Source organism: Triticum aestivum, chromosome 3B (assembly GCF_018294505.1).
Source record: "Triticum aestivum cultivar Chinese Spring chromosome 3B, IWGSC CS RefSeq v2.1, whole genome shotgun sequence".
NCBI lineage: Eukaryota > Viridiplantae > Streptophyta > Magnoliopsida > Poales > Poaceae > Triticum > Triticum aestivum.
The window spans coordinates 759,533,980-759,560,241 of NC_057801.1; the positions used below are offsets into that span (position 1 = coordinate 759,533,980).

The 26,262-nt window shown below is 47.7% G+C and overlaps 1 protein-coding gene across 6 annotated transcripts in view; it reads right to left on the minus strand.

The window, feature by feature from the left end:
- The window catches only part of LOC123072249 (putative F-box/FBD/LRR-repeat protein At1g78760), a 171,198-nt gene that overhangs the window by 52,853 nt on the left and 92,083 nt on the right, over positions 1-26,262 (minus strand). Inside the window, exons 1-3 of one of the 6 annotated variants that reach the window (XM_044495821.1) lie at positions 24,669-25,825; positions 24,411-24,545; positions 23,130-24,199 (exon numbers count right to left, since the gene is read on the minus strand). In XM_044495821.1, coding sequence (XP_044351756.1) covers positions 23,783-24,199; positions 24,411-24,545; positions 24,669-25,718 — 1,602 coding nt within the window. In that variant the 5' untranslated portion in view covers positions 25,719-25,825 and the 3' untranslated portion in view covers positions 23,130-23,782. Of the gene's footprint in view, positions 1-22,680; positions 23,019-23,129; positions 24,200-24,410; positions 24,546-24,665; positions 25,826-26,262 lie in introns of those variants that run through there. The other 5 variants (XM_044495819.1, XM_044495820.1, XM_044495818.1 and 2 more) reach the window with 5 other exon arrangements.

Sequence of the window (26,262 nt, forward strand, 5' to 3'; positions counted from 1 at the left end):
AAGTTACAAAAATGGCCCCGCTAAGCCCCAAGTGCAGTCTCCGTTTTAATCCCACTCGCTATTACACTTGGCATGGATAGCACGTTTCTAAAAACTCAGTGTATTTCTCTCATCCCAAACCTCCGATGACGCCAACAAAATCATGGATGAGACACATTTCCTCACATTATCGTTGCCATTTACCATCTCATGGATGAGTACCACTAATCTTTAACCGAGTTGAAGTTGCTCGAATTTTCAAAGTTGATGTGTGTTAGGCAAAGCCAATTCTTGATGTCAGCCCAAATCCGCCTCGTGTATCTGCACTTGAAAAGTAGATGATGTTAAACATGTAGTTGCAATCTAGGAAGTAGTTAGTATCTGTATATCTCCTGTAACAACTCATGTATCCGGCTATGCCGTTGTGCCCTAGCGCACGTATATATAAACCCTCTCAGGCCATCGTATGAGGTGCGCCGATCCAATCTACTCTTCCTTCAGTATTCACATGGTATCAGGCCCTCTCGCTTAACAACACGATGGGTTCCCCTACTGCCTCTGCCTCCTCCACCGCCGTCCTAACCACCCTCTCGCTGCCGGACTCCTTCGGCGGCCCGCCTGCTTCCGCCATGCCTACCCCTTCCGCTAGCCTGATCACAACCAAGCTCACCTCCTCCAACTTCCTCTCATGGAAAGCCCAGATCCTTCCACCCCTTCGCATCGCCAACGCCACCGGCTACGTTGATGGCACCGAACAAGCTCCCGATCGGCTGCTTCCCGCCGATGATAAGGGGGTTCGTGCTCCCAATCCGGAGTACGCCACCTGGTTCCGCCAGGACCAGATCGTCCTCAGCTACTTGCTCGCCTCCCTCACCGACAAAGTTCTTCAACAGGTGATCAGGTTTGACACCTCCCGTGCCATCTGGGAGCATCTCGAGGAGATGTACCAGACCCATTGTCGTGCCAGTATTGTGCAGATCAAGCTGGACATGGCGATCTTCAGGAAGGACAACCTCTCCATGGCGGAGTACTTCGCCAGGATCCGCACCAACGCCGACCAGCTTGCTGCCGTCGGCCGTGCCATGCGTGATGAGGACATCATCACTGCTGTCATCACTGGCCTCGACAGCGAGTATGAGCCCCTCATCACCGCTGCCACAACCCGCCTCGACGTCATGACGCTCGGGGAGTTCTACTCTCCTGCCATCGCTTTTGAGCGCCGGCATGAGTACAACGCTGCACGCCTTCGTCTCCTAGGTCACCATGTCTTTCGTCTTTTCCTTTGGAACTAGTGTTTTCAGATGTGCGGGGACCCGCTAAGACTTCATCTAGTGGGTTCCAGTACTATGTTTCATTCATCGATGATTATAGTAAATTTGTTTGGATTTATCTCCTCAAGCGAAAGTGTGATGTGTTTGATGTTTTTCGTGATTTTCTTGCTCATGTTGAACGCCTCCTTTCTCGCAAAATTCTCTGCGTTCAATCTGATTGGGGCGGCGAATACGAAAAACTTAGCAACACATTTTTTCGTCAACTTGGTATTGCACATCATGTGTCGTGCCCACACACACATCAACAGAATGGTTCCGCCGAGAGGAAACATCATCACATTGTTGACATGGGGTCGTCGCTCTTATCACATGCTTATATGCCATTGCGGTTTTGGGATGAAGCCTACCTATCCGTGTGCTATCTTATCAATAGACTTCCTAGCCGTGTCATAGGAAAACTTAGTCCCATGGAAAAGTTGTTTCAACAAAAACCAGACTATGCGTCTCTTAGAACTTTTGGGTGCGCATGTTGGCCAAATTTGCGCCCATATAACACACACAAACTCGCTTTTCGCTCTCAACCGTCACAAAAGGCTACAAATGCCTTCATGTGCCCACGGCTCGCATATATATTTCACGCGATGTTGTGTTTGATGAGAAAATCTTTCCGTTTGCTCAAATCCAAACCGCTCCCGTGCCACCTCGTGTTGCAGAACATGCCATCCTCCTTTTTCCGCATGACCACATGAAATATTGCACTTCTGTTTCGGATGCTAATCTGGATGCAGGATCCCATGTGCCACAGACGATCCCAGGAGCGGATGCCGCAGGATCCCATGTAGATTCTGGCGCTGATCCCGAACCTGATCCGTTCTCGGATCTCGTGTCTGCAGACGACAGAGGAGCGCCCTCTCCCTCAACACGCGACAGCGACGCGCCCGCCTCTCCATTGGACCAGGTGCCCGGCGCGGGTGGGCCGCCTGCCCCACCCGCCCCTGTGCAGTGCTCGTCGCCACCCGCAGTAGGGCCCACCACTGGACCGGTTCCCGCCGCACCCGACGTGCCTGCATCAGCCGTCCATGTGGCGCCCGTGTCTGCTGCGGGAGGACCTGGTGTGGGGCTGTCCCCGATCGCACGTGCAGAATCCTCCCACGCCGCGCCGCTCACGGGATCCTAGGTTGGTCCGCCTGTCGCGCAACTCATGGGATCCTAGGTGGATCCTCCTGCTGCTGCGCCCGCTGGATCTTCTGCGGCTTCCGGCTCCTCTGCTTAGTTGGGACATTCCATGGTCACCCGGACCCGCGACCACACGCGCCATGTCAAACAACACACCGATGGCACCATCGTCTACGACCCGTCCAAGCATGCCTTCCTGACTGCACGTGAGCCTGCTGATTACCGTGAGGCACTCTGGTCCCCAGGCTGGTACCAAGCCATGCAAGATGAACTTGATGCGCTTCTTCAAAATGGCACTTGGACCCTTGTTGCTCTGCCACCCAACGTCAACATCATTGACTGCAAATGGATTTTTAAGGTCAAGCACAAAGCAGATGGCTCGGTTGATCGCCTCTAAGCTCGTCTTGTTGCGAAGGGGGTTCAAGCAACGGTATGGTCTGGACTATGATGACATGTTCAGTCCAGTTGTCAAACCTGTTACTGTGCGTCAGCAAGGAGAGTGGCACACCTCTTGCACAGGATGACAACACAAATTATCGCAGTTTGGTTGGAGCTCTTCAGTATCTAACACTCACGAGGCCAGACATCTCCTTTGTGGTAAATCGAGTCTACCTATTCTTGCATGCACCAACCACGGTATATTTTTCAGCAGCCAAACACATTCTGCGGTATTTGAAGTATACACGAGGAATGGGACTGTCTATACGGAAGTCTCCCTCCATGTTGCTGAGTTGTTTCTCAGATGCAGACTAGGCAGGATGCAGTGACGATCGTAGATCAACAAGAGGCTTTGCTGTGTTTCTTGGACCCAACCTGGTTTCGTGGAGTTCAAGGAAGCAAGCCACCGTCTCACGGTCAAGTACTGAATCTAAATACAAGGCCTTGGCGAATGGAACAACGGAGGTAATATAGATACAGTCTGTTCTTGGAGAGCTTGGAGTATTTATGTCTCGGCCTCCAGTTTTGTGGTGTGATAATCTGGGTGCTACCTACCTGTCGGCGAATCCAGTGTTTCATGCCAGAACAAAACACATAGAAGTGGATTTCCACTTTGTTCGAGAGAGAGTTGCGGCGAAGGCTCTTGATGTTTGATTCATCACGTCCAAAGAACAGGTTGCAGATATATTTACTAAGCCATTGGCTGAGGCTCCTTTTGTATCAAATAGATGCAATCTTAATCTTCTAGTATGAAGTTAAGATTGAGAGGGGATGTTAAACATGTAGTTGTGATCTAGGAAGTAGTTAGTATCTGTATATCTCCTGTAACAACTCATGTATATTCGGCTATGCCGTTATGCCCTAGCGCACGTATATATAAACCCTCTTAGGCCACCGTATGAGGTGCGCCGATCCAATCTACTCTTCCTTCAGTTTTCACAGATGAGCCGCGGTGCCAGTTTGCAAACTTGGCATAAACTACAATTTGGCCATCCGCGAGGCTAAAACCTATCTACGACAATGGAATACCTATTACTCCTTCCAGATCAAGAATTGCGCATTATGGGATACCAAAATGTTCGAGAAATAATAGCTATCTCAGCTTGGCATCTATGGTGGGAAGACGGAAATTACTGCACAAAGAATTAACTCAGGATGCGACTCAGATATCAATGGGGATCATAGCTCTTACATGTAATTTTGTAAATGCATCATCTTCAAATGCATCCATGGAAAAGGGGGGTTGGCAATGTCCTCCTAGGGTTTTTTTTAACTCAATGTTGACGCCTCTTTTGACCATGACATGCTGAAGAGTATGATGAGGGCAGTCTTGAGAGACGACAAAGGTAGGTTTATTGCAGGAGGAAACGGAAAGATCGACTACGGCGCAGATGTTCTCATGGCAGAGGCCTTAGCTCTCAAATTTGGCCTAACATTGGCGCAAAGGGCGGGATGTAATCGCCTAATCATCAACTCTGACAATCTGGAGGTGATTGAGACCATTCATGACAGAGGGCAGTCAGCGGGAGCGGCGACGGCAATTTTCGATGACTATTATCACTATGCATGTGATTTTATCATGACTAAATTTGAATATTGTAATAGAGAGGCAAATAAAGTAGCACATGAACTTGCTAGAGTAGCTAGATTTTCTTCGACTTGGGATTGGTTTGAGGAACCTCTTAGAGAAATTGTAATGTTTCTCACAAACGATGTACTGGTTATTGCTAATAAATAAAGTTTCGTTTTAACTCAAAAAGGCTAAAGCCTCTACAGTCCACACTCGGTCTTGGATGACAAGACATGCAGAAAAAATATGGCTTGACGGCGCCCAAATCTTCCAAATTGACGGGTTCATGAAGGAAGCAACATAGGTGCACAGTTGGGCCTTGTAGGCCAAAGAAGTCGAGTAATCTCCTGATGGTGCGATTCCATACAATCTCATCATCAACGTTGTCATTGAGATTTAAGCCTAAGAGGCAGACCCAAAGCTCAAAAAATTGATGATGTGTTGGACCGAGAGGCCCAATCTAGTGATGATGTTTATAATCCAACGGTCGTTCTCCAAGGCTTGTTGTATGGATTCGCTTTTTCGCTTGGAGATTGTGAAGATGGAAAGGACAATGTCTTTCGGTTTTCGACCCCAAGCCATATAGAGTGCCAAAAGGGCGCCTTCTTGCCATTGCCAACATTAATGGAGGTACACTCATAAAGAGATCCATGTCACTTCCATCGCAAGGGTGGCCCAAGCTAACCCAAGCGCGCTCCAGGTCCTTCCAAGCAAGCCACGACCATCTGTTTCCATGCTCGTCCACAATACCCAAACCTCCCATCTCCTTTGGTTTGTGAACAAGGTCCCATATTATTTTACATTTCCCTCCTTTGACACTGTCTGACCCACTTCAAAGGAATGCATGTTGGAGCTTGATGATCGCCTTCAACATTCATTTTGGCACAATCAACGGCGTGAGGTGATAAATGGCTTTGCGAAATGACGACCAATTCCCTCCTCCTCCTCCAAGAAAGAAAGTTAGGGTTCGTGCCTCTCGCCGCCGGCGTCGGCGCAGGTCCGCCTCTTCTACTGTGGCCCTAGGGTCATGGAGGCGCGGTGGATTTTTACAAGGGCTGGCGGAAGGGCTCCGTTTTTAGTCCTTTTTTCAATCTTATTAGGGTTTGTATCCTGCTCAGGAAGACGAGACGGCGGCGGTTCCCTGAAAATGGAATAAAAGTCTCCCCGCCTAGCCCTCGTTCCGACAGTGTATCTAGCATCGTTCGTGGGCGTGTGGAGGTGAGTCTCCGGCAGATCTATCTTTGGTGGATTTGCTCGAATCTTATCGTTGATCGTCTATGTTCGTGTGTCTTTGGTTTGGATCCTTCCGATCTACATTATTCTTCGTCAGCGGTGGTTGCTGTTCTGGGGTGCTGGTCCTATGGGGCCTTAGCACGACGACTTCCCGACTGTCTACTACAACAAGTTGTGCCCGACTCTGGTGATGGAGAGCGATAGCGGTTGTCGGTGTCAAAACTGGCGGATCTCGGGTAGGGGGTCCCGAACTGTGCGTCTAAGGCTAATGGTAACAGGAGACGGGGGACACGATGTTTACCCAGGTTCGGGCCCTCTCTATGGAGGCAATACCCTACTTCCTGCTTGATTGATCTTGATGATATGAGTATTACAAGAGTTGGTCTACCACAAGATCGTAGAGGCTAACCCTAGAAGCTAGCCTATGATTATGATTGTTCTTGTCCTACGGGCTAAACCCTCCGGTTTATATAGACACCGGAGGGGGCTAGAGTTACACAGAGTCGGTTACAGAGAAGGAAATCTACATATCCGAATCGCGGAACTTGCCTTCCACGCAAAGGAGAGTCCCACCCGGACACGGGACGAAGTCTTCAATCTTGTATCTTCATAGTCCAACAGTCTGGCATAATCATATAGTCCGGCCGTCCGAGGACCCCCTAATCTAGGACTCCCTCAGTAGCCCCTGAACCAGGCTTCAATGACGATGAGTCCGGTGCGCAGATTGTCTTCGGCATTGCAAGGCGGGTTCCTTCTCCAAATACTCCAAAATAGATCTTGAACACAAGAATCGTGTCCGGCTCTGCAAAACAAATCCCACATACCACCGTAGAGAGTACAATATTCCACGAGTCTAATCTGCTGACAATTTTTTCCATAGCGTGATATCACGCCGTGGCCCGGTTATTTATTCAAACCGTTTTCCAACCTGCCACTACACGTCTGCGAGGCAATTTTATTGGCACATCTTGTCAAAGCAGAGATCGTGTCCCCTTATCATGGGATTCTCATCAATATCGGCATGGGTAACCCAACCATTCCATTAGTATCACTCCTTGAATTAGGCAAGTTCCAAACGGCCGCGCGGAGGACGCTTGATATTCATCCGCTTTATAAAAAGGTCAAGACCTATCCTTTTCTTTCCACGCTCGATCCTTCCCTTCCCCTACCTCGAGTTCCAACACCCGGTTCAGTCCAAGTGCTCCGGACCTTCATCCATGTACGGATCCAACCTTCAAGGCCGGTGGATGGCCTCTTCCGTCACGGAGGAGGACATCAAAAAGCTTAGGGGGGCTAGGTATCTGACTGCCGAAATCCTTCACAGGCTTCCTGCTCAAGGGCAAGTTATCCCTACTCCCGAACCCAACGAGAGTGTTGTATTCGTTTCCCACTTCCTCCGAGGGCTAGGCTTCAGCCTTAATCCCTTTGTTAGAGGGCTTATGTTCTATTATGGGCTAGATTTTCATGATCTAGCTCCAGATTCTTTCCTTCACATCTCAATGTTCATCGTTGTGTGTGAGGCCTTCCTCCACATTCCCCCACACTTCTGCTTATGGCTCAAGACCTTCAATCTGAAGCCGAGGACAATCGATGGGCGATACATGGAGTGCGGAGGCGCCGTAATAAGCAAAGGTGTCGATGCTTTATGGCCAAAGGGCTATTTCCCGGAGGTTTCTGACCTATGGCAATGGGAGTGGTTTTATATCACCGCGCCTCGAGGGAGGAAGTGGGTGGCCACCCCGGCCTTCCGCTCTTCCCTCCGCCACATCTTGCATCATGGGTCAACAAGGGGCTGGACTAGGGATCGGTTAATGACGTGCCGATATTGCAGAGCCGTATTCGGGATCTCCTCAAGAAGGATATTAGTCTTGTCAAAGTAATTCAAGTAATGCTAGTTCGTCGGGTTCTGCCATGCCAACGTCGATCTCTCCACATGTGGGAGTTCAACCCGAAAGGACCGCGAACCATTCAGCACTTCTTCGGCATGACGCTCGAAGGGATGTATCGATTATTCTTCGGATCACGAATAAAGTGTCCAGACACAACAGAGGATGTGGGCCTCAACTGCAACCGTCCAGATACCCAAGTAAGTAACTCTGTTACCGATCATGCTATCATTATATTTGTCACAACATTATTCTAAAAAACCATCCTCGGCCAGGACTGGATAAGAAAGGCGGAGAGGATCAGGTGTTCGGCCCCTCTTCCCGAAGATTCACCGGATCCTGTACTGACCAGGATGCTAGCTCGCACACCTTATCAAGTGCCATCAGGGGAGGACAAGGAGAGGAATGAGGAAGCCAAAAGCGGACTTCATACTGGAGGTATGCCACGCATCCTAACCGAGGAAATTAGTACCCTCATGTCGGAGGGTGAACGGGGAGGAGAATCTAGTATCCCCTCCCCCCATGGGAAGAAAAGGGTCGCCCGAAAGACTTGGAAGCAGAGCCCTCCAAACGAGGGAAGAAATCTTCATCAGGGGGCCCTGACTCAAAGGGCAACATTGCCGCATAGCGCCCACAAGGGGGCCAACCGTTAACCGAGCCGTAAGTCACTAGTAGAAAAGGGGGCATCAGTCCCGGTTTTTGAACCGGGACTAAAGGGTCGTGACTAATGCCTCCACCCTTTAGTCCCGGTTCTAACACGAACCGGGACTAAAGGCCCTCCACGTGGCCACTGCGAGCAGCCCAGGCAAGGGGGCCTTTGGTCCCGGTTGGTGACTTGAACCGGGACCAAAAGGCTTCCACGTGTCAGCAGCTGAGGTTTTTCTTTTAAAAAAAAGTGGCTGGTTTAGGGGTTTTGGGGGTTAATTTTAGGTTGTTATTAGCTTGTTAATAGAGAGAAGTGTCCTCCCTTATACTGCTATGTTCATTTCACCCGCTGATATATAATAACTCATGCATGCTCGCATCATACATCATCATATATAATAACAAGTCCTACTAATCATGCATCATCATACAACTTCTACTCGTTATTAATAACAAGTCATACAATCATCATCCTCATAGTCATCAAACCCAACCCTACATATATAATTGTTCTTAGCACATGATCATCAGTATCAGGTAGGACCTAAACACCCTTATGGTAAAATAGCATAAAACAATATAGACCCTGAGTCTCCATTATGAAGAATGGAGATCATCCTGTCTCTAATTCTTGCACTTCGCCTCCTTTTGCTTGCAAGAAGCTCCTTATGATTGTCCATACATTTTTTTCCATTCTCTGATTGTCATGTCTCCACTTCTTTTAGAAATCCAGTATGGACAATTGAGATTCGTAGGACGACCTGGTTGTATGTTCAAAACATCAAGGTGACCGTGCGTATACATCAGATGAGGCACACAATCATTCGGGATTATCGGTTGAAAAACATAGTAATAACTTCGTAGTTAACAATGATGTACTAGTTTTAGAAGTATTTAAAAAAAGATGCAAGGATGTCGTAATAGTAAAAAATCTTACCAGGGTATCTCCATGGTAGTTGCCGTAGTTCAACACGTGCACTAGTGGCACGTATTGACCATAATGTTGAGGAGTTCGATTGTAGACATTGTAATTCTCAAGATCAGTACAAAATGCGATCAAATGATTTTTCTCCTTATAAGTTAATTCGGAGCCATCGGTGTAGTGGGTTTTGTCTACCATTTTCCGCACATTCTTTGAAGAATGAAAATAAGATGTCAATGGAAATAAGCTGTCAACTATTTTGAAATAAACAATATAAATTACTTAATAACTATGTTAAGCTCACATGAAGGAAGAATTGGATGTGTATCCACAAGGACCCAAATACCCATATTGTCTTGCTGGATTGTAGGATCACCAAGATCCATGGTGACAAGCATACCCTCATCAAAACCATACATCTTGCAAAGTGCTTCCCAATTTTTGCAACCAAAACGGGTTACACTCTCAGCATTGTACAGCTTTACTTGAAAATCCACACCATGATGGGTCCTTAGGAGAATTTTTTTGGTTTCCATACTTTCATGATCTTCAAAACCCATCCTCTCCAAGACATAGCGTCTTGCATAGCATGAGATAAGCTAGACGAATTGGAAAAGATGAAAAATACACGTTAAAATAGTTGAAGTCGTGCTTAATTATGAAAAAAACTATTGTCGTTGTTGTGTACCGTATGAACATCGAAGGTCTCCTTGAGCTTAATGCTGAAGCGCCGATCTTCGTCCAGCTCAATGAACCTGTCGCACATACCTCGGTCGTCGTGGCACCAGTCGCACTCCCCCGGGCGGTTTTCATCGTCTGAGTACAACATTTCCGGCCTAAGTTCATAATTCAAATATTAAATATATGTAATAGAAAACCTAAATTAGATCATTATTATTAATCACGAGTACTATCAGTGATGGTGCGTAGCTCCTCCTTTCATTCCCGAGTGCATTATTACAACAAATTGTCTAGCACACGGGAATGAAGGAGAAGCTACCCCCACGACGGCGTGGATGATGGAGGGGGCTCCTACATTTCTGCATAGAGTGCTCTTCAATTTTAGCATTCAAAGTAGGAGTAGTTTTCCAATATGAGCATTCAATAAGCAAAATCAAATCGTAAAATAAAGTAGTATTCAAATTAGCATGCATTCAATTATAACCAAAAGTATATCATCTCTTGTGTCCGTACATCGTCGAATACTCCTCGAATACTATCATACATATAGCATCGCTAATTAATACAGCTAGAATCGTAGCGCCCGACAGGTATCGCCGCGGGCGGTGGACACCCAAAGATAAGGAACGATCACAGGATCATAGCTCCAGTGAGATACCTGAAGAACCTGCCAGGTATTGTCGAACCTGCCCTCCAACGCAACCATGTAGCGACGGACGTGCCCGTCCTCCTCGCTGACACGGTGACGTACCACCTCTGCGGTGTCCGGAAGCCTCGGCACCATCACTGGCCCACGCGACCGCCACCAAACAAGGATCGGGTCAACAACGGGCTGCCTCCTCACCAACCTACGTCCCCCAGAAGGTAGCACCTCCCAATACCAGCCCGGCGGAGCCCACTCCCGAACATGGCCCTGATCAAGCAGGCCTCCACCACCGCCGAGTCGACGACGACGAGGATGCGGGATAGGCATCGTCGACGTCGATGCGGTAACTACTTCTATATATAGTTAAATAAAGTAGTTTTATTAATTAAATCAACTAGTTCAACTACTAAGCACTTACTATAAATAAATAAAGTAGTACTTATTAAAAATAAACTACTTTTATTAAGTACTACTTACTAAAAATAAACTGGTTTAACGATAGTTCTATTATTTTTCTAACTAATTTTCCTATACATACACAATAAATTGACAAAGAAAATACTATGAACAAAAAAATCATTAAAATTCTATGAACAAAATTAGAACAGAAAAAATCATATAAATTCTATGAACAGAAAAAATCATAAAAAAATTTGACATCTAAATTACTTACACAATATGAAAAAAAAATTGACATCTAAATTACAATAGAAAAAAATCATAAAAATTTGACATCTAAATTACAATAGAAAAAAATCATAAAAAAATCTAACAGAAAAATCTATGAACTACACATCTAAATTACTAAACATCTAACAAAAAAAATCATTAAAATTCTATGAACAAAATTAGAACAGAAAAAAATCATAAAAATTCTATGAACAGAAAAAAAATCATAAAAATTTGACATCTAAATTACTTACACAATATGAAAAAAAAATTGACATCTAAATTACAACAGAAAAAATCATAAAAAAATCTAACACAATATGAACAAATTAATTACACAATCTGAAGAAAAATCTAACAAAACTACTACATGTCTAAATTACTACACATCTAACAAAAAAATAATTAAACATCTAAATTACTACACATCTAACAAAATTATTACACATCTAAATTACTACACATCTAAGTTACTACACATCTAACAAAAAAATCTATAAATTAACTACAAAAAATCTAACTTACGGCGACGGCGAGGTGCGGCGCGGGGCGGGCGGGGCGGCGACAGCGTCGGGGCGGCGCGGGCCGGGGCGGGCGGGGCGGCGACGGCGTCGGGGCGGCGCGGGCCGGGACGGCGCGGAGACGGCGACGGGGCGGCGCGGGACGGAGAAGAGATTGAACTGGGGATGGGCGGTTCTGAAATTTTCCTAAGTGCTACTTATAGAGCAAAGGCATTGGTCCCGGTTTGTGGCACCAACCGGGACCAATGCCCCCCTTCAGTCCCGGTTGGTGCCTCCAACCGGGACCAAAGGCCTCTTTTCAGCAGCCCAAAGGGCGGGAAGCAGAGGCCTTTGGTCCCGGTTGGAGGCTCCAACCGGGACTAAAGGGGGGGCATTGGTACCGGTTGGTGCCACGAACCGGTACAAATGCACCCCTTTAGTTCCGGTTGGCGCCACCAACCGGGACTAAAGGCCCTGTGCTGCCCATGTCGCGGCACGAAAGTTTAGTCCCACCTCCCTAGCTGAGGGAGCTCGAGAGTGATTTATAAGCCCCAATCCCGCTGCCCTCTCGAGCTCCTCTCAAATGCAGGCTTACGGGCCTAAACTCACTATATGTGCCTGTGGGCCTATTGGGCCTATTGCGGGCCTGAATCCTAGCACATTGTTGGGTTTCTAGTCGTATTCAGGCCGTGGTAGCCCTTTAGGTGGCACTTTTTTTTATTTTATTCATTTTATTTTTTCTTTGAATTATTTATTTTCTTTTGATTTTTGCTTTTATATTTTTTTCCTTTAGCTCAGATTAATTATAATGTTTCTAATTACTTATTTATTTTCTTTTATGATATTTTTTTTGCTATTAAAGTTTGTAACAAAATTCTAATTACTTATTTATGTTCTTTTATGATAATTCTTTTTGTTTTAATGTTTTGAACAGAATTCTAATTACTTATTTATTTTCTTTTATGATAACTCTTTTTGTTTTTAATGTTTTGAACAGAATTCTAATTACTTATTTATTTTCTTTTATGATAATTCTTTTTGCTTTTAATGTTTTGAACAGAATTCTAATTACTTATTTATTTTCTTTTATGATAATCCTTTTTGCTATTAAAGTTTGTAACAAAATTCTATATAATTTTAGTTTCAATAATACTAGAGGTTTATAAAAGCTTTTTAGTTGATTCCTTCAGTACCAGTTCTAAGGCTGTTACAAAGGCATTTTATTTGGTATAGGTTTTAAGGCTGGTGCCCCACGAGCACCTTTTAGTACCGGTTCGTGCCATGAACCGGTAAAAGAGTTTTTTAGTTAATTCTTTCTGCATCTGTTTTTTAGTTCCACCTCGCCAAGCGAGAGGCACTCGCAGCGGTTTATAAGCCCTGAGTGCAGAGACGATGCAGAAGAGGCTCAATGCTAACCTGCACGTTGCTTAGCTTTAAGCCTTGAGGAATAGGGTAGACTGCACGGAGCTATGTGCGGTGCAGTTTACACTATTCCAAAAGGCTTGAAGCTAATTAACGAGCATTGCGCCTCTTTTTTATTTTTAAAGACTTATTACAACTAAGAAAAAATAGAAAAAAATAAATATAGCAGAAAAGAAAAAAAACTATATAAAAAACTACTCAGAAATAAATAGAAGAAAAAATAGTTGTGATTAACTTTACTAAAAAATGAGCATAGATGCGCTTATAGAGAAAATTAGACCTAAATTCATAATAAATTTCTACTAACTTCAGAGAAATTCAATATGAATTTAGGTCAAATTCCCTGTATAAGGGCACCTATTTTCACTTTGAGAGGAGCACAACAAGGCAGAGAGGGAGGGGCTTATAAACGGGTGTGAGCGCCCTTCGGTTGGCGAGGTGGGACTAAACTCTGACCGCAACGAGGACCAACCCGTTAGTCCCGGTTCGTGCCACCAACCGGGACTAATGGGCTGCCTGTGGTCCCGGTTCGTCCCACCAACCGGGACCAATGGTGGTGGGCCAGGAGCAAGGCCCATTGGTCCCGGTTCGTCCCACCAACCGGGACCAAAAGGTCCAGACGAACCAGGACCAATGGCCCACGTGGCCCGGCCGGCCCCGGGGGCTCACGAACCGGGTCCAATGCAACCATTGGTCCCGGTTCTAGATTGAATCGGGACTAATGGGCTGACCCGGCCTGGACCAATGCCCCCTTTTCTACTAGTGAGTGAACAAAGGTGCTTTTGTAAGCATACCCCGTTCTTTTCCTGAGAAATAACGCTTGAGACATATGTTTTGCATTTCGGTCGATAGCCTCCCTCAACAATCTTCGTCCTCTTGGGATCTGCTTCCGGAGATGATGGAGAGCGAGACGCCTTCTCCTACTTCTCCGCCTCATAAGGAGGACGACCCTGAAGTGTCATCCCGGAGGATTTCTCCCGATCCGCAAAGGCCAGAAGGTAACTCTTCGGCCGCCTGAGGTCCGGGGAGTTTGGCTCCTAGAGAGACCAACATAAAAAGCCCCGGACTGTCCGACATGCAACTGGACACAATGACAGGCCTTTTGCGGCAAGCGCCCATCTCAGAGGCACACCGTACCTTAATGGGCACGGTGGTGGAGAGGATTTCATCCGCAAAAAGCGGGTTGAATGAGGCTTTCACAAGCCTGCTAAGAGGCTTTAAGGTCCATAATATAATAAAAAAACTGATTGTACCATAAATGCAAAATGCACTGTGTATAGATAGTAGCCCCTGAGAATCTGGTTTTCACCCGAACGGGGCAATCAGAGGATCAAAAAAGATAGAAATAACCTCAGGTAATGATGTTGCCAATTTTGTACACAGGCGGCTGCAGCCCCGGCCAATGCCTGGGTTGCTGAATTTGCCGAACTAAAGCGGCAACTTGATTTGGCGGATGAGGACATCACTCTTGTCAATAGACGGCTTGACGAGGCACAAGGTATGTATATTTCGGCGGTCAGCAACTATGAGTGAGAGCATGATGTTGGGATTTATAATATGCATTGAATGCGGATGGTGGTGCCGCCGTGGAGATCCTTCGGGCTGAGTTTGCACAGGCCAAGGAGCAAGCCAGGAGAAGCAATGCGGCTTCTGAGAAGGCAGCTAGTGATTGGAAAGCCGAATAGGCTGCACATCGCCGGAGTGAGGATAGAATGGCCAAGATGGCCCTGGAGCTACAGGAGGTCGCTAGCCGATATGAACTTCTCAAGAAAGAGAATCAAGAAAAAATGACTAACCTTGAGAAGGCCTTGCAAGCAGCAAAGGAAACTCGTTCTGAAATCAGGGCGGCTCGGGAGGAGCTCCGACAAGCCGGTGAGATCGCAGCTGGGAAGCCCTTTTTACTGCGAACTAAGTTCGGCGATCCGAAGTATGCCCCTCTTGATCAATTATGGAGTTATCCCAACGCATACTTGGATTTGGCAAAGAGTGCAGCTGACGCGACGCAGTATTTCAAGGATCGAGAAAATCATGAGGTGGAAAGATTGTTCTGGTCGCAGTTCAGTGCTCCAAGGCGTCCGCTGCTGTTGAATGAGCAGATGGCCGAGTGGGCCGAGCTCCATAGGTTATCCGGGCTTGCCATGAAGGCCGTTGTGGATCACATGTGACCGAAGGAACCAAGTCCGGATAGTTATTTTGGTTTGGTGCAATGATTTCTTCGTGTTGTGCCGCATATCGATGCTTTCAAGAGGTCGGCGTGCATAGAGGGTGCGCGGATGGCACTTGCCCGTGTTAAGAAATATTGGGCGAAGATGGAAGCCACCGATATTGCAACCAGGGGTCCGCCCGGTGGCCAGGACTCGCTTGAGCACTATTTTGAAGAAGTCTTAGAGGGTGCCCGTTTAATAGAGGCTCAGTGCTCAAAGAATACCATGTTCGAGTGACATGTGTTTTGATTGTAAGAACAATGCTTTTGATAATAAAAGGCTATATTTATACTTTTGCCCATGAAGTATTGTAGTGCCTCCTGTGTGGACGTTTTATGTATATATGTATATAACCTGAAAGTTAGCAGTCGTTGGCTTCAGCCCCCTCGCGTATAATCACGGGGGTGTTCGGTAAGGCACGTAATCACACTTGATCCAACGTCTTGGTCCGTTAAGGAGGTGATAGTGCGGAGAACGAGGCAATCAGACTATATAGCTTTAACACTTTCACTTAGCCATAGGAGTTTGACGGTGGGGCTACTATATAGCCCCTGGTATGCCCGCGTTTATCCAAATACGATGCGTTTACATACATGACGGGGAAATCGGTCCTTCGTTAAGGCGGAGGAATCGCGAAGATTCCACTAAGTCATCGAGTGGTTGACCAGTCTCTCACTGTATCATGACAGTCAATTTTCGGCTTTCTCTACTGAGGTGCTCATCCGGATGAACCAGGGTACAATCGCAGTAGTTCTCCTTTGGCCGCCTTAGCCGATAAAATGGAATGTAAGGTAGCAAAACCTAGGAGCCGGGCAAACCCAACATTTGACCAAAGACATAATTCGGAGCTGATGCATATAAGGTCAAACTCGCGACGCCGAACACTCCTGAAGGTATTCAGACTTTACAACATATACTGGGTTGAATACATCCCTCAATAATGAGCCTTGAATTTCGAGGTACGTGCGTTGATCCGGCACGACGAAGGAGCACCTGTGGTGAGAGCATAGATCTCAAAAACACACTGGTTGTTGCCTCTGTAACTTTTATGTTAGTGTGGCGAATCATAAATTTGCCAATAATGCCGGTATCCCTCTCGGTCATTTTAAGCGCCAGGAGGGTATGAGACCACAAAAGACAATAAAAAGGTTTACACAAGGTCTTAATCTAAAAAAGAAACCTTTGAACGGGGCCCTGCTACACGTCTGCGCCTTTATCTCCGTTGTGTTGTATACTTGAAGGGTGTAACACGATGGTCATCTGTAAAAAAAGGAAAAAACCCAGATGAAAGAATCTGGTGTGACCGTGCGAAAAGTTGGTTATTCGTAATGAACCATGAGTGTTCAATTTATTGAGTATTAGTGGGGTCAAGCCAAACTATGGGCCCTTCTACATGTGGGAAACCCCTAGCACCCCGTATGGGGGCGTATCCGTTGATCCAGCTCAGGTTTATCTGGGCTGCTACAACTAGTGGTGCGCTGGACTCGTCTAGCCGTGTCTGTGGTCTCGAAGACCGATCAGTTGCGCGGGTTGGAAAGGCCATTCAGTGGTTCGGCTGCTAGGGCCGCCACATAGTCTTCCGTGCCAAGAGAACGCTCCGTGTTTCCGCTGAGAGTGATGACGCCGCGTGGACCGGGCATCTTAAGTTTGAGGTAAGCGTAGTGCGGTACAGCGTTGAAACGGGCGAAGGTCATTCTTCCGAGTAATGCATGATAGCCGCTCCGGAATGGGGCAATGTTGAAGATTAATTCTTTGCTTCGAAAGTTGTCGGGAGAACCGAATACAACCTCTAATGTTAAAGAGCCCGTACAACAGGCTTCTACGCCTAGTATTACTCCTTTAAAGGTAGTATTGCTTTGGGTGATTCTTGACGGGTCTATCCCCATCTTGCGGACAGTGCCCTGATATATCAGATTGAGACTACTGCCGCCGTCCATGAGAACTCGGGTAAGGTGGTATCCATCGATTATTGGGTCGAGCACTAAAGCAGCCGAACCCCCGTGACGGATACTAGTCGGATGATCCCTGCAATCGAAGGTGATCGGGCAGGCCGACCATAGGTTGAATTTGAGGGCGACGAGATCTACAGTGTATATGTCCCGGAGTGCGCGCTTGCGCTCCCTCTTTGGGATGTGGGTGACGTAAATCATATTTACTGTTTTGACCTCTGGTGGAAATTTTTTCTGTCCCCCAGTGTTCGGCTGGCGAGATTCGTCCTCGTCTTCACTTGGTGGCTCCTTCCCTTTGTGTTCAGCGTTTAGCTTGCCGGCCTGCTTGAAGACCCAGCATTCTCTGTTGGTGTGATTTGCAGGTTTATCAGGGGTGCCATGAATCTGACAGGACCTGTCTAGAATTTTATTTAGACTGGGCAGACCATCTCTATTGCCTTTGAATGGCTTTTTCCGTGACCGGGTCGAGAGCCCCTGAATCCGGCGTTTACCGCTGTATTGTCTGGGCTGTCTTCATTATTTCGATGTTTGTTTTTGTTGCGTCATTGTTTTCCGTTGCCATCCCTGATTTCCGATGTGCTCGGATCACTGGTGCTGCTGCGGGCCAGCCAACTATCTTTGCCCGCACAAAAGTGGGTCATAAGAGTTGTTAGGGATGCCATCGTCCTTGGCTTTTCCTGGCCGAGGAGTCTGGCAAGCCATTCGTCCCGGATACTGTGTTTGAAAGCTGTTAGGGCTTCAGCATCCAGTCAGTCGACGATTTGATTCTTCTTGGTGAGGAATCTGTTCCAAAGCTTGCGGGCCGACTCTTTGGGTTGTTGGATTATGTGACTTAAATCGTCTGCATCCGGAGGTCGGACATATGTCCCTTGAAAGTTAGCCCTGAAAGCGTCCTCGAGTTCCTCCTAGCCTCCAATGGAATTTTCGGGGAGGCTTTTCAACCAGTGTCGAGCTGGTCCTTTCAACTTGAGGGGCAGGTATTTGATGGCTTGGAGATCGTCTCCGCGAGCCATATGTATGTGAAGAATAAAGTCCTCAATCCAGACCGCAGGGTCTGTCGTTCCGTCGTATGCCTCGATGTTTACGGGTTTAAACCCCTCTGGAAATTCATGATCCAGCACCTCATCGGTAAAACACAGGGGGTGTGCGGCACCCCTATACCTGACTGTGTCGTGGCATGGGTCCGACGGCTGTAGTGTTCGGTGTTGATTCCGAACCGGTGGTCGATCAGTATAATCAATTTTGTGGCCGTGGTCCTGTATAGGGACATGTTTCCTAGATTCGTAGATGGACCTGGTTATGCCGGCTCTTTTGTCCAGGTGCTCATGTAAGTCGTGTTCCTGGTACTTGCCTGCGACCTCCTTTCCTTTATTGGGAGGGGCTGTTGTTTTATGTTTGGAGTTATTAGCCGCTCTGTCTCGGCCACGGGGTGGTCGGTCTGGCAAATCGGCCGTATTGTTTTTCGACAGTATGGGCGTGATAGCCTCATCGTCGAATTCGGGCAGCAGCTTGCGTTTTGGATAACTCTTTGTTTGGCGACCACCGCCGTGTTTTTCCTCAGTGTCGAGCACTTCGTTCCATCTTTGGTTGAGTGTATCCTGCGCGGCTTTAAACCGTTGCTTCTGCTTCTTTAGGCTCCTCGCGGTGGCAATAAGTCTCTTTTGGAGGTGCTCTTGTTCCAACTGCTTTTCCAGGATGATGTGTGTATCATCATCCGGACTGTTCTCCTCTCCGGGGACAGGTTTATAAGCTTTGTCTTCGACATCGCTGTTATCGGACAGCGGCCCTGGACTGTGTTCGCCGTCTCCTTGCTCGTCCTGCTCCATCGCTGGATCTGCGGGGTCTTTGTCGTCTTCGGCATCATCCGGGGTGTTATTCTTTCTTGAGACGGTATCGCCGTTTTTGCTATGGCAAGGTTTATAGCAGCGCCACTGACGTCGGCTCTTAGGTTGCTTCTCCAGAGGGTCACCCTCCGTTGCATCCTTTTGATCCTTGCCATTATTTTCTTTGGGCGTATCCACCATATATATGTCATATGATGAGGTTGTCGTCCAGCGCCCTGTGGGCGGTGGTTCCTGTTCTTCTCCGGCATCATCGTCCTTACCGTCAATGTCATCGGAGTCGAAGTCAAGCATGTCGGTTAAATCGTCGACAGTGTCTATTAAGTGGGTGGTGGGTGGGCAACGAATTCCTTCGTCGTCCGCTTCCCGCTCAAGCCGGACATAGTTCATCCGAGAGTCCTCTGACAGGGAGAGAGACTTTAATGAATTTAGCATGTCGCGAGTGCTGAAAGATATCCAGGGAGCTAAACTCCATGATCAACGCCCAGTTAGGTACGATGGGCACGGATGTACATGGTTCGGAGCCTATGGCCGGAGACGAGTCTGACGGTCCGATGACACAGACCTCCTTGGAAGTGAGATCGGTGTTCAACTCTATCGCCGCTGAGTGTGCGGCCCCTGTGGCGGGGTCCATCCACCCGTCCTTGGATGGCACGATCTGCTCTGGATTTAAAGTCGGGGCAGCTGCAGGTGTGATCTCCTGATCGCCGTCCGATGGCAGATCTAAGTCATGCTTATTGCGGTTGTAGGGCGCACCTGTCATGGGCTCGAATCCGTCTAAGATCAAGTCTCTGCGGATGTCGGCGGTGTAGTTCAGGCTTCCAAACTTGACCTGACGGCCAGGGGCGTAGCTATCGATCTGCTCGAGATGGCCAAGCGAGTTGGCCCGCAGTGCGAAGCCGCCAAATATGAAGATCTCTCTGGGGAGGAAAACCTCACCCTGGATCGCATCATTGTAGACGATTGAAGGGGCCATCAAGCCTAATGGTGACGGCACAGTGGAACTCTCAATGAAAGCACTAATGTCGGTGTCAAAACCGGCGGATCTCGGGTAGGGGGTCCCGAACTGTGCGTCTAAGGCTAATGGTAATAGGAGGCGGGGGACAAGATGTTTACCCAGGTTTGGGCCCTCTCTATGGAGGTAATACCCTACTTCCTGCTTGATTGATCTTGATGATATAAGTATTACAAGAGTTGATCTGCCACGAGATCATAGAGGCTAACCCTAGAAGCTAGCCTATGATTATGATTGTTCTTGTCCTATGGACTAAACCCTCCGGTTTATATAGACACATGAGGGGGCTAAGGTTACACAGAGTCGGTTACAGAGAAGGAAATCTACATATCCGAATCACCGAGCTTGCCTTCCACGCAAAGGAGAGTCCCACCCGGACACGGGACAAAGTCTTCAATATTGTATCTTCATAGTCCAACAGTCCGGCATAAGCATATAGTCCAGCCGTCCAAGGACCCCCTAATCCAGGACACCCTCAACGGTGGCGCGCCTTCGGCTCGCTTCGGTGCTTGTAGTCGTCGCTAGGTGGTCTACAGATCTGGATGTAATTTTTGTTTCTGGTGTTCGTTGTACTACCATGATTGAAGATGAATAGCTTGGAAGTTTTCTTGAAAAAAAAAAAGAAATGACGACCAATTTGATCCAGGTGGCCCTCCCCACCATAGTGATGACCTAGCCTTCCCCGACATGACCTTTCCCAAAGTTTTGTCCTGAAGGTACTGAAATTGATACTTTGTAGCCGACACACCGAGAGGGGGAGGCCGAGGTATCACATTGGGAAGCTAGAGCGCATAGCCGGAAAGGCATCGAGAATGACATCAAGGTCAATGTTGGAGCATCTAATGTGTGCCGCCAAGCTCTTTTGAACATTTTTAACAAAGACAGTTACGTTTGCAAAATTTTACAAGATGTTCACCAACATCTTCATGCCGTCTTATCAGTACATGCTCTTGTCGGCGTTTGTGGTTGCTCCTCGCCGCCGTCAGAGCACGAGAAGTCACGCTGATCACTGTCTCTGCTTGCATGGTCACCGCCGGAGGGCGTGTGATTCGACAAGCTCGTTGCATGCATGGAGAGAGAACTACGCCCTTCATCGTCAGTGACTCTACCATGACTGCCTCGGTCGCCGCCGGCAAGGTGTTCGGCCTTTTTCCCACAAAGTACCATGATGGATAGCTCGGATGAGTTCTTTTACAATAATGTCATATGTTCATCGGAAGATTCATCGTCCAACGATGAGGATTTTGCAGTTGCTACTATGGTGGTATCACAATTATAGGATGCGTCCAATGCTTAGGGGATAGGTCCCGGGCCATGCTCCGGGGTTGAATCGTAACGGTGAGAATGACCATTGCCTACTATATAGCGATTATTTCCAGCTCACATCCCCACTACTCAATGCCAAACTTTTTCAGCGCCGGTTCAGGATGGCGAGACATGTGTTAAATCGTATTTTGGAGGGAGTGGTGGAGTATGATGATTATTTCAAATGCAAGTATCATGCCCTTGGAAAGGTGGGCTTCTCCTCCTATCAGAAATGTACTATACCTATTCGGATGATTGCATACGGAATTTCAGGTGATCTTGTGGATGAGTATGTCCGCATGAGTGATTCCACATGCTTTGCATCATTGTATAAGTTCTGCAAAGTTGTGGTTTCAGTGTTTGTTCCAGAGTACATGAGAGAACCAATTGCTGCGGTACAACCTGGTTGTTGGCGCTTAATGAATCGAGAGGCTTTTCCGGAATGCTTGGTAGCATAGATTGTATGCATTGGGAGTGGAAGAACTGCCCATTTGCTTGGCAAGAACAATGTAATTAAGGGGCATGTTAAAGCTTGCATGGTCATACTTGAAGCCGTGACATCATAAGATCTCTTGATTTCGCACTCTTTTTTGGAATTGCGGGCTCTCACAATGGCGTCAACATGCTTTAGCGGTCTTCAGTGTTTGCAAGGCCTTCAAAAGGCAACTCCCCAGATGTCAACTTTGTGGTCAATGGCCACCAATACAACAAGGATGCTACCTAGATGATGGTATATATCCTCAATGGTCGACTATTGTGAAGACAATCTCCAAGCCGGTGGTGAGAAGAGGGTTAGGTTTGCCCAACAACAAGGGAGTGCTAAGAAGGATCTGGAGCGTGCTTTTGTTGTGCTCCAATCTTGATTGGCTATTGTTCGGCACCCTTCTAGAACATGGAGCACTCAGAAGATGTGGGCGCTGATGACTGTTTGTGTTATTATGCACAACATAATCGTAGGGAATGAGCGTGGTGACAACCTCTTTGACCAAGGGTGAGATTTTCAGGGCGAAAATGTGGAGCCTGAGCATGGAGCAGCAAACTTCACCCGATTTCATCAAGAAATACGTGACTGGACAACTCACATTCAGCTTTAAAATGATTTGATTAAACATATGTGGACTCAGGTAAGAAACCAGTACATGTATTTTCTTTCTTTTTAAATGTAGTAAAAATACTTTTATATTATGGGACGAAGGGAGTACAATTTTAAATTCATTTGGTTGTAAGCTATGAGATGTTTATTTGTTGTGATTTAAGAACTATGTGCAATATTTTTTATTTCAGATTTATATGCACTGAATGTCTAAATTGTAAAAATTGACCAAAAACCGTCTAGACAAATCAAATGGATGGATCGATTGAGCGCACTGACAATATTTGCGTGGACGCCGCCCCTACCGTCGACCCAAACGGACGGTGGTGTTGGCCTAAATCCCCCCTCCTCACACCTTATTGTTTCCGGGCACCCGAAAATGGGCAGGAATCCAGCACTTCCGATGACGCTTGGAAGGACGTATGCTGTGGAGGTGGCGTGCAAGAATGGGATCGGCACGACCCGCGCCGCTCAGCCCGGCGGCAGTATGGGGGACAAGGACGCCGTCGACCGCTGCAACGGGTAAGGTGTCTCCTTCCTCTTCACCGCCGTCCGCCACTTTAGGCACTGAACCTGGAATTCAGATGGATATATAAAATTTAGAAGCATCCGATGTACAGAATCCCGCCGAAGCAGAGTGAGATTTCAATTTACTGGAGATACATTTGCAACTGCCAGCTGAACAATGTCAAGATGTCCTGCTTGTTGCTTGTTACAACTTGAACAGTGTTCAGATCCCTGGTGTTCAGTTTGAGCAACTTGCAATGTCTCTGGCAGCAGCAATCAATTTGAAATAATAGTTTAACCCAATAAAGAAAATACATTTGTAAGCAACACCTCCATGCCCCCTCTCTGGCAGCACAGCTGAACTCATTTTTCACCATGTGCATTTAGCTGACAGTCTAACAAACAAACGGTGCGCGATAACGCCCGCCCTCAAAGGCACTCCTAACTTGCCGGCGCAGCGAGCATTTGCAACGATGAACGCCGCCGACCACTAATGCATACCCAGTTGATTCATGATAACTACAACAACTTCACAACACAAATGAATATTGTAGTTGGACAAACCAGAAAAACCACATTAGACTACTAGATAGCCCTGCACACAATTGACTGCAAGGTAAAACGAAAAACAAAATGAAGAAATTATTGGTAAAACATTTTATCCGATTCAATCCGTTACTCCCACCAGCAATCCAGCCAAACAAGACTTCTTGGCACAAACAACCTAATCATGTAACACCACAACCAGAAAGCATGCCAAGAGAAATAAAGGTTTTTTGGCTGAACTAGCAGTCATGCAGCACAAGAGGGACGGCTTGGTGGTATTATAACTAACTTACAGAGATCCTTTCTTCTTTGTAGTACCTGAGGTCGAAAGGGTCAGCCCACCCAAAATCAGAAGCTATCTTGTGCCTGCAGAGTGGACCTGCGACATCAGTGCGTGGGCTCTCGATGATCTGTAGTTTGCAAGCTTTGCTGTTCCATTTCGCACCCGTCAGAGGCTTCAGCTTCACATTCACATCATCATCCACCGAGGAGAAACATGCCTTGGCCACCACGACCACCATCAGCTCCAGCACCCGACCTCTCTCCGCAATGAACCTGAGGAAAGCAACCTCGCTTCTCGACCCTTGGAACTCGTAGAAGAACACCTTCTTCATGCTCTGCACCACGCATTTCATGGGACCGCCCTCCTGCCAGAACTTCAGATTGACCTTGCCGGTGGACTTTTCAGATATGCGGGGGGACTGCACAAGAAAATGGTAGCATACATAGTTAAGGTATCTTATCTATGAGCAGGCCAACAGTTATGTGATTAATTTCACAGTTCTGACCGTGCAAAGTTGTACTAAATCAGAGACACTTATTTCGGGACAGAGAAGGTACTTAAAACATAGTGACTAGTATTCTAAAATTGCCAATGCAACAACTGTATCTAGTTAAGTTAACCAAATTTACATGGACATGGAGCGTCTCCAGGTTGGGGAAGCATCTGAGAAAGCCGGGCACTTTCTTTACAGCATTGCGGACACCAAACTGCACCTCTATGGCCAAAATCTGGACACTAGGGACAATGTTCTCCTTGCTCCCAGCCTGCAATGCATCCCAACACCAAGGACAGAGAAACTAAGTCAGATCATACATTGGCAATATCAATTGACACAGCACAGTTCATCAGTTACATATGCAAATTAAATTAGTAGGATCTACTACCACGATGTCGGTGTTGCTAATCCCCAGCTCTGTCTGTCCTGCCTGAATGTATCCCAGCACACGCAGGTTGGGTGCACCGCCAATCTTGATCCTGGAAGGGCTGTTTATGGTGAACTTGCCGGTTCCAGGCAAGGATACATTTCGCAGGAAGAGCCTCTCCAGGCGAGGGGCATCCACCACTTCGATGTCCTCCAAGTGGGTATAGCCCAGCTGAAGACACCGCAGGCTGTGGCTGACGAGTCGGAGGCGCGCTCCGGTCTGGCTCCACATGATGAGGAGGAACTCCAGGACGGGGCTTCTTTCGAGCAAGAAGGCCAGAGCATGGTCCTCCATGACAGTCATGCACAGGCCGAGCTCCCGGAGATTGGGGAAGCTGGCGCCGCGCGGCACGGCGGCGGTGCCTGGAAGTGTCCAGACGCCGAGATAGAGGCGGGTGAGGGAGGCGCAGCTGAAGAGCGTGGCGGGGAGGCGCAGGTCCACCGGCCAAGGGCGGTTGACAAAGACGAGATCTTGGACCCCCTTGGCGACGAGGATGTCGATCCAGCGCGCCATCTCGCCTCGGTGCTCGTCCATGGTGCTGCAGGTGAGGTGGACGCAGCGGAAGGGCCCCGGGTGGGCCGCGAGGGCGCTGGACACCGCGGCGGTGACGGCGCGAGGAGAGGCAGCGCCAATGATGAGCGGCCCGGAGGCGCCGCCGTCCGGAAGCAGATGGCTGTCGACAAGAGCAAGGGGCGCCGACCGCCAGAGCGGGCGCCAGCGCGAGGCGAGGGCGGCGGTGCGCGCGGCGTCCTTGGCAGGGAGGCGGGAGATGATGTCGCGGAGGAGCACTTCGGGGAGGCGGCTGATGCGGTCGACGCCGTCGGGTACCCAGGACGCGCCGGCGAGCGAGAGGGGCGCGGTGGGGGAGACGGGCGGGTCAGGGAGGTACTCGTAGGCGAAGTGGAGCAGCATGTTTGAGCCGAGGTCCAGCATCGCAGGATCCCGGCCGCAACGCTCTATTCTGGCGAGCATATCGCTCCTGGAGATGCCAAGGAGCAGCTGCTGGTCGTCCATGGCCGCCGGAGGAGGGGGAGAAGGGCGACGGCGAGGGTTTCGGTTTGGGGGAGGAGCAGAATGGTAGCAGAGTGGTGGTGGGCAGAGATGTTGGGCCAAACGTTGGGATCAGGTATCCCTGGGCCCGTTATACAGGGTCGACTCAACAAAGAGTTTCAATATTCTCGAGAGAAGTCCCCTAAAAAAACTTCTCGAAAGAAAAAAAAATCAAATACTCAATACTAACTTTTTTTTCAGTGAAAAATACTCGGTATTAACTTTGCAGCTCACCATAGAAAATATTGTGGAGCAAGTGAAGTTTTTTTTTTGGCTTCAACACAGACATGCCAATTGACTGTGGACGGGTAAGACGTCTTGTTCCCACCAATCCACGACAATGCGCACAATATGTGGTGATACCAAGAAGTTACTTGATGGCATGGGAGTTTGATAGGAACATATGATTTAAACAATTTGGTGATGAATTATTTATCGCATTGTTCAGTCTAAGGTACTAGAACCAGATACTAGCGCAACTGATTAGGTGATGTCTATGGTTACCCAT